This window comes from Aulonocara sp. 'chitande type north' Nkhata Bay, linkage group LG13 (assembly GCF_057382095.1).
Source record: "Aulonocara sp. 'chitande type north' Nkhata Bay isolate Kocher_YH1m ecotype deep benthic linkage group LG13, A_spYH_male_GT1.1, whole genome shotgun sequence".
Taxonomy (NCBI): Eukaryota; Metazoa; Chordata; class Actinopteri; order Cichliformes; family Cichlidae; genus Aulonocara; species Aulonocara sp. 'chitande type north' Nkhata Bay.
In genome coordinates this window covers 33,072,078-33,080,920 of record NC_141356.1, presented here as the reverse complement: position 1 = coordinate 33,080,920, position 8,843 = coordinate 33,072,078, and the positions used below count along the sequence as shown (strand labels likewise).

The window sequence follows — 8,843 nt, the reverse complement described above, 5'->3', positions numbered from 1 at the left end:
CCTTACACCTTTGATAAAGTCTTGCGTGTGTCAGCTTCCGTTTTATTGATACAAAAATATGTAAATGTACTGATCTGAATTATAATATTTCTGACTGTCAAAATTTCCCAGATTTAAATCGAATCGAATTAAATCGAATCGTGGATCGAATCGATTCGGGACCTTGTGAATCGGAATTGAATCGATTCTAGAAATCAGTGACGATACCCAGCCCTAGTTTTTACTCTGTACTCAAAGTGAATAAGTTGCCTTAACTTAGTCATCTTAAGTAAACTTTACTCAGTTTTTTTGAGGCAATGAGTTTGCATAGGTTTTTTGAGTTCCGCGAACTAATTAGATTTTAAAACAATGGTTTTATTAGGATTTTTTGCTTAAGTATTTTTATTCATCTGTAGGCATGAAAAGATGAATAAAAATCCTGATTGAGGTTGTCATAATTAATGCATTCATTCATACTACAATAATTACAATGAAACACGTCATACATCTGTAGTAACATTAAACAGCCAGTGGGTGGCAGGGCATGGAGTGACACATCAGCATCCAATGTAGTGGTTTACATGTAAGTATACCATCAACACTGACACAAATACAAGCAAACAGCCTTTGGATAGCTGTCCACTGTAGTAACCACTATGGTGAAAGGGTTAAGGACTTTCTTCTGTACTTACATTTGGATCACCTAAATCCATGACAGTCATTCAGGCAGTAATGCCTGGACTGGAAACAAACCATCCTTAAAATATTACAACATACCAGCTTCTGTGTTTGAGTGGAAAACAAATGTGTTGTTTGATCTAGAGACTGCACTTTGGACTGAACAACAAATACTTTTTATTTTGATTATGTTAGTAACGTAACTTGTAAAATAAAGTTGTGAAAAGCCTAAACTTAGTTTCAGAATAATGGACTCTGAGACTCATTGTAAGATTATAAACAGTGATGACAATATAACTGTTGTTGTTTAGCAGAACAGTGTCCACTATGTTGAAAATAAAAGTTGGGCTGATTTTGACACCATTACAAGAAGTGTTGCTAATTATTCTTTTTGAATCATACTTGCATACAGTGTTATATTTCTATAAATGATAAAACATAATCTGTTTTTTTTAAAGGGAAGTTACCACAAATTCTTTTTTTTTTAATTTAGTAGAACTTGAAATATTTGTCAGTGGGTAAACAATTAGTATTGCACAGTCATAAAAGTCAAGTTATCCTTAGTAGTGCATACTTGCAATGAATATGTTGTCCTAACATAGACATCTTAAGTAAGCTTTACTAAGTTTTTTTGAGGCACCGACTTTGCATCGTTTTTTTGAGTTTTGGGAACTAATTCGATTTTACAGTATATGTGGCCTGTCCTTTTTGTATATTATTTTTTTTGCCCTTTCATAGATAAACATGATTTTACACAATCATAGCCACAATAATTTGGAAAATTATTTAACAGCAATTTTTAATGTAGGTTTTTTAATGTAATGTTTTTTTCTTCTAATTTTGATGTTGAGAATACGACTCCCACTGCTGTGCTGCCAGGTAGTTTAATGAGTCACTGGATGAGTGATGTGGAAGTGAGCAGATAAGGAGGGGATATCTTTGTTCTACTCTGATTATTAGTACTATTATAGCAAATGGCTTTTAATTCACTTCTGAATATAATTCCACTGAGACATGATTTCACAGATTTTATTTCAGGGATGTTACAAGTCAGAAAACTAAATATTGATTTTTAAACACTGAGCTCAGATATATGGCACACTGTTTTATTTGAACTCTGCTGGACAGCTTTGTTTCACATCGTGTGGTGTGATGATGTCAGTTTCCTGGTCTGTGATTAGATCAGGCATTGCAGCGGTTGGTGTGACAGCAGGTCCAGCCAGGTCGAGAGCAGAACTCCAGCCGCGTGCACCCTTTATCTCCATTATCTGCAGACAGGAAACATACCAGTACATTCACTACAACAGACTTATTAACTGACTTAGTATTGTCATATACTGGGTGTGGGTGTAATTAAACTTTAGGTAATATTCTTGGATTTGTTGTTCTTCATGGTTTTGGTTCTCTTTATTGTTTTCTGCTCTGTTTATATTCTTAGTTCCTAGGCTTTAAATTTCTGTTACTTTCCCTTTTGCTCCACATTTCATGACTTGTCACCCTTCATGTTCCCTCTGTCTCCCCAGTGAGTCATGTCTCCATGTCTGACACTGAGTTTTTGAGAACTTGTGATTCACAAATCACTTGTGATGTGATTTCCTGAGGTCAGATGGCCCAGGGTGTGAGTGGGCGTTAAGGCGTCTGGGAAGGATCTCAAAACTGGATTATAGATGGCAGACAGTTGGTGTCGTAAGCCACCGCCTCTGTTCAAAGATGGTCGCTCACAGTTGTTAGGATGCCTGGGTCGTTGACCCAGGGTTTTGAGTTTATATATTATTTATCATTTCTATGCTTTGGTTTCATTGTTAGAGTTATGTCTTATGGTTTGTCTCTGTGTAATCCTTAGTTGCTGTATCCCCTGTCCGCTAAATCCCCGTGTCCAGTCAGTGTCTGTGTCTGCCCTGGTCCCACGTCTCTGTTCCCTCTGTTGTAGTACCTGCATGTGAGTCTGTGTCTTTTGTTCAGTCTGTGTTATGTGTTTCCTGTTTTACTTTGAAGGTCTCTGTCTTATCTCAGTGTGCTCAGTTTATGCTTCCTTGTCTCGTCAGTTCTGATTTCCCCCAGCTGTGCTCTTCTTCTGTGTCTCATTGCCCTCGTTACTTCCCAGTGTATTTAAACCCTGTGTTTCTCTGAGTCAGTGTCATGTCGTCCCTCATGCTATGTGGATCTCCCTGTGTCTCACTGTGAGTTTAGTTTATGAGTCTCCAGTTTAGTTTAGTTTGCTTTTTTTATGACTTTACCCTGCCAGCAAATAAAGCTGAGTTCTTTGTGTTTAAACCTCATGCCTGAGTACCTGCACTTTGGGTCCAACTCCTGCCTGTCACACAGCGACTCATGACAACAGTGGACATAAATGGCTTCTTTCACTCCTCTTTCAAACCATCTGTCCTCTCTGTTCAAAATGTGAACATTGGCATCCTTGAAAGAGTGACCTTTGTCCTTTGGATGCAGATGGACTGCTGAGTCTTGTCACATGACAGGGTGGGGCCAGGTTTCACAATGAGCTCACCCGAAACCCTGGTTGATTGTGACCCACACCCGTTTTCACACCTTGGCTCATGTGATTAGGTAGAGGATCATCAGGGGGTCCTTTTTGTCCCTCTTTGGGGGGAAACTCCCACTGGGTTTAAATCTGGGACTCTCCACCATTTGACCCTTAGAACTGAAGAAGCTTCTTGGATGAGAGGTGAAATGTCTTCAAGCCACTTAACCCTTTAAGACCTACCATAGAACCAAGTCCCACAGAGCTTATATTATATTTTTACATGTTGTAGTGCCATTTTTTAGGAGCATTTCAAGTTGCTATACATCAATACAACTGTTATAGCCCATATTCTAATAATAAGTATGCATTAAGTCCATAGTAACTACATTAATTGCAAAAAAGTGCAATAAACTACAAAAAAAATTGAAAATCGTTTTTGTTTTGTTTTTACATATATTTCTACTTGGAGAAATTAAAGAGGCTTATCCTTCAAAACTTTAAATACAAAAAAGTTGCAAAAAATAGTTTACAACAACAGGAAATTTATTTTGAGTGTCTTCATAGTTTTATTTTTTAGATACAGCAATTTTTATATACTGCAGGAAAATGAAAAACAATCCTATGATGCAAATTTGCAAAGAAAACAGCATGTGCATCAAAACAAACTTTTTCCAGCAGTGCAATTCGAGTTCTAAGCATCCCAGAAACGACACAGAAAAGTATAGAGTCAAACATGACTTATAAAAACACCAGTATAGGCTTTTAAGGCCTACAAGTAAAAAACTACATTTTCCGCAAAAATGACGTCACTTACGATTTTTGGCAGGAAATGGCGGACATGCGATTGTTTGTGCTGACGTCTTATTCAATGTGGGAAGTGTTACGAACAGCTGATCGGATCGGCAAAGCGTGTTTCTGGAATATTATGTTTTTGTTCCTGCAAGAGCTTTTTATGCAATTTTTGCAAAGCTATATGTGGAAGGAAACCATGACCTAGGACAAGCTGATGGCATAAGATGTAAGTACAACTCCTCCGGTTTCATATGCAAAAAAAAATATTGCGCTAGCTTCCGGTTCCGGTTCTACAGGGATTTAAAAGTAGTTACACAAAACGGAGCGTGCCCGCTCTGACCGGCTTTAAATGGTTTAATAAGTCCAGACGCTTTTCTTTCCAAGCTCCTTAGACTACGATAACCTGGATGACTGAAAACCTTCACTTCGATGAACATAAAAATCCAAATTTCTGGGGAAGGATTTAGATTTTTAATTGTCAGTATCTGTTTTTTATATTAGGAATTAACATTAAATTCCAATCTCAACTTGTTGGATTGAAAAACAAGGAGACACAGCTGAACACACCCCTGTCCTGGAGGACTCACCTCTGGTGTAACAAGCTTGTTGGACTTTGCCGGTGCACTGCAGCAGCTGGTTGTTGACCATCAGGAAGTCCTGACCATAACACTCGATGTAAAACTGCTCAGCTGCAACAAAAGCAGGTTAGGGTTGTGTTTAATTGTTTTCATTAAGGCTACGTCCACACATACACGAAAACTTTTCAAACGCAGCTTTTTCTATGCGTTTGGATCTTTTGTCCACGTGTAAATGATGTTTTTGATCACTGACAACTGAGATTTTTTAAAGCTCCTGCCAGAGTAGAGATTTTCAAAAACTCAGTTTTTACGTTTACCTGTGGATGAGGAAAACAGAGATTTAGTCACGTCAAAGGTGTGCACCTGTTTTGACGTCACGCTGTGTGCCACGGTGTTGTTTACATGAGATAAATTTCTAAAATGCTGGAGAGAGACAAAATACTGTTGCTGTTAATCTGACTATCTGCAGTTTTTACACACTTACACATGCAGTTACCAACTCTCCATTTACACAGAGAGAGGCGTCACAGTGAACTTCAGACGTGGCTTCTCCGGTTTTGAATGATTGTAATTTGTTTTAAAATTACATTTATATATGCTAAAATAATGTTTAAATGTTAACATTTGAAATGATGAAGACAGTTTAAAGTAACACAAAATTATCTGTCCTTACAGAAAAACACAAAAACTTTTCAGAAGTACTGAAGGTTGCATAAAACCCTGTTTACTTGTTCCCTCCCAGGCTTCTAGACTTCTAATTGGCCAATATTTCTAAACGGCTAGGATTTGGCATGTTCTTGACAACGTTTGACTGCGTTTTTGGCATTTACACTAAGAATGCTTTTTCTTGATTTCGCACATGCTGGTGGAGCAAAAGTCTGTCTGAACAGATATGGGTAAAATATTACCCAGAATGTACAATAATTTATAGCACCTGCACAACAGTCAAAGCTTTTAAAATATTGTAATTTGAGACTAACAGAATGATTATTAGGCTAGTTCAATGATGTCAAAGTGAGTCATATTTAGACTAAACATTATATAAGGCTTAAAACACCAATTAAGATATAAATAAAGGTTCTCTAACAAGTATCCAGACTCAGAGGTGATGATTATTTTCAGTATTATTTTCAACAAATTACTAGCACATTGCTAGTAATTTGTTTCGACCAACTTGAGATTAAGAATATTGTCCTACTTTCAGCGTTCAGTTTAGTTACCTGAGCAGAGAGGTATCAGTAGAAGCAGGAGCAGATAAGCCTTCATGTTTTGGTTTTATGTCAATGCAACGAACAGCAAAAATGGAGATGAGCACACTCAAGCTGGACTTTTATCCTCTGCTAAAACCACAAATGTACACAAAGGTTAACAGATAGATAACTGATCAGAAGACAAACTGTACTGAGCTCAAATTACTGTTTGTCTAAACTTTGTTCCATTAGTTAATCATGAACCAGTAGGGTAAAGAGGGTAGACCTGTACATCTGAGTCGGCTGCTTTTGCTGAGTCTCGAGTTTATGTAACATCAGATTGTCAGACTGAGGTTTTTTTTTTTTAAATTGAATTGGACCAGGGATATCTTCTTCACCAAAGCCATTACCATAGTCAACTCAAACTTGCATTAAGTAATCTGCACTGAAATATCATCAATTCTCTGCCTGTCTGTCTCTGTGTCAGCACTGTACTGTGTATTTATATTTATAGTAAGTGTATAGTTAAATTATTGTATAGTTTTTATAATGTGCTATAAAGCACATGTGCACTTTTATAGAGCTGTTTCCAATTTCGCTATTGTCGTGGTCTGGGTGGTTTCCCACCTGATGGCAATCGTACCAGCAGTATTTATGACCGGCGCACTCAACTGGTCTTCGCCAGATTATCTGCCAACTTTAGTCAGTTCTCGGCCTCACGTCTGTTCCTTGGTGACTCATCGTGTGTATTAATCTTATTTCCTCTGTTTTCTCGTCAGCCTCTGAAACCCACCTACCAAGCTGTCCTGGATACAAGTTTGCAGCCGCCGGTAATCCTTCCCCATTTTGGAACTGCCGTTCTCTTCTGCCTGCCTCCCTGCATTGCATGCAGCACCCATCTGGACCTCTCCTGCCTCCCCCCTCCACGCAACCTCCACCTGCAAGCTTGTAAGACAGCTCAGTGTATTCTCCTTGGATTCACTCGCAGCCCTCTGTGGGATTCCCCTGACTACTCTCTCCTCTGTTTCAGTGCCCTGGCCCGCCACAGTTTACCCTGCCCAGTACCTGCACCCAATTATCCCTGCCATCTAGTTATAGTCACAGTATTTTTCTCTCGCCTCAGACATCTAGTTTATGTTCATTAATTCTAGTCTGCAATTTCTGTTAGCCTCTGAGCATTGTAATAAAGTCTCTTTTCGTTACACCACACCTCTGGCCTCCGGGTTTGAAACTGCACTTGAGTCCATCCCATTTCCACGGGCCATGACAGCTATACCATGTATAATGACAATAAAGGCTTTCAATTCAATTAAATTCAGTATATATATTTGTAAATAAAATCATGATAAGAAAGAGTGACTCCAAAACTACTCCAAAAGCATGAAAGGCTGGGTTTGATTTAAAGGGGCATGATTAACATGTAGTCATGAATGGCCTTTCTGTCTGGTATAATGAACATGCCTGTTTGTTATAGTCATAGTTAGTTTGTCATTCAGATGTAGAATACTGTAGGCAATTTTCATATCTATGCTATCAACTAATTAACTTGACAGTTATAATTCAGTTGAAAACCTTACTTTTGTTAGACCTCAGTACAGTGTTGTTAACCCAGTACAGGCTTGGACAGACCCTTAATGCTGAATTGAACGGAGTCCTGCAAAAGTGTGAAGTGCAGATTATTGACTGCAGCTTAATGCAGGTTATCTTTCAGGAGAGTGAACATAAGGAGTGGATTAACCGAGGTTCATCACGACTGGCGCACATGGCAACGTTTTTGGAGATGAAACACAGAGAACAGCTTGAGTGCGACTCTGACTGAACGTCCCCTGATGCATGAGCTGCAAAAATTGAAACTATTTTACAATCGGACGAGATGCCTTTTTTTTGGGGGGGGGGTGGGGTGGGGTATTTTGTTTTTTTTGTGGAGAACCAGCAGCCAGTAACAAATGAGTGTGATGGTACAAGCATACTCACACTCATTTTTAAGCTTGAAACAGGTTTTATTTCTCCTTTTTTTTTTTTTTGTATTTACTTTTAATGTACAGACTTGAAGAAATATATATATATGTAGTTGGTGGATTAATGCATTTCCAAATGTTTGTCCAACATAAACAAATTACCCAATAAAAAAAAAAATACACCCCAAAATTCTATGTAAGTCTTGTTGGTAGCAGCAGCCTTGTGCCTGCCAAGTTTGGTGTCCGAAAAAGCGTAACAAGGAACCAATGAATTGTAGCTAATAGAAGTTTGTGTAAATAAACAGGTCGCCAGCAAGCCGGCAGCCTGGCGTGCGCACGGGCCATCGCTGGGGCCCGGTGGTGATAGCCCTGCCCTGTTTCAAAAAATTACCCATCTTGGGTGTATGCGCATTTTACATCATTGGGCCGTTCATGATGAATGTTTCAGTATTTCTTTGCCTTCTTCAGGCTTGCCCAACGTGTGTTGTCTTGTCTCTCTTTGACTTCTGTCTTGTCTGTGTGTCTTGGCTTTTATGCTCTTTCTTTGCTCCTCCCACTCTTGGGTTTCCAACTTGTATTTCTTAAAAATTCTTACTTGCTTTTCTTTCTGTTTTTCTTTTTGTGACTTCCTTGTCCTTCCTTCCAGAACCTGAGGTGAACGGTCCATCAATGGGATTGGGGTCGGTGCCCCCTGTTCAAAAAATTACCCTTTTTGTTCAGTTTTCATTTCTTCTTCTGATTTTCTTTAACTTTTCTATCTTTCTTTGCCACTCTGGGCTTTTCTCTCTCTTACCTTTTTGTTCAATTTCCCATTTCTTTTAACTTTTTCTATTTCTTTGTTTTTTCGTGACTTTCATGTCTTTTTCTTCGTTTTTTAATTTTATTATCTTTGTTTTTCTTTATATGGCACCCCCTGCTTTGAAGACATCCCTCCTATGTTCTTTATGTTCTCTTTTATAGCACCCCCTTCCTTTATATCCTTTCCGTTTTTTCGTGATTTTCCTTGTTTGTGTCACTCATTTCTTCTTTGTTTGTCTTATCTTTCTTTGTGTCTTTTTCGTGACTTTCTTATTCATGTTTTTAAGTTTTATAGGGTTAGGATGTGGGATTGAGTCTGGTCGCTAAAGGGTTAGGGTTAGGGGGTTAGGGTTAGGTATTAGGAATCTGAGTTTTTGTTATTTCATTA

General features: G+C 38.4%; 1 protein-coding gene across 1 annotated transcript; it reads right to left on the bottom strand.

The window, feature by feature from the left end:
* Window positions 1-1,670: 1,670 nt before the first annotated feature.
* Window positions 1,671-5,888, bottom strand: LOC147316531 (uncharacterized). Its single transcript, XM_086260069.1, has 3 exons — window positions 5,730-5,888; window positions 4,519-4,620; window positions 1,671-1,925 (listed from the first exon to the last, which is right to left on the bottom strand). The coding sequence occupies exons 1-3, from the start codon at window positions 5,773-5,775 to the stop codon at window positions 1,840-1,842; spliced, it is 234 nt and encodes a 77-aa protein (XP_086116195.1). The 5' UTR covers window positions 5,776-5,888; the 3' UTR covers window positions 1,671-1,839.
* Window positions 5,889-8,843: the final 2,955 nt, after the last annotated feature.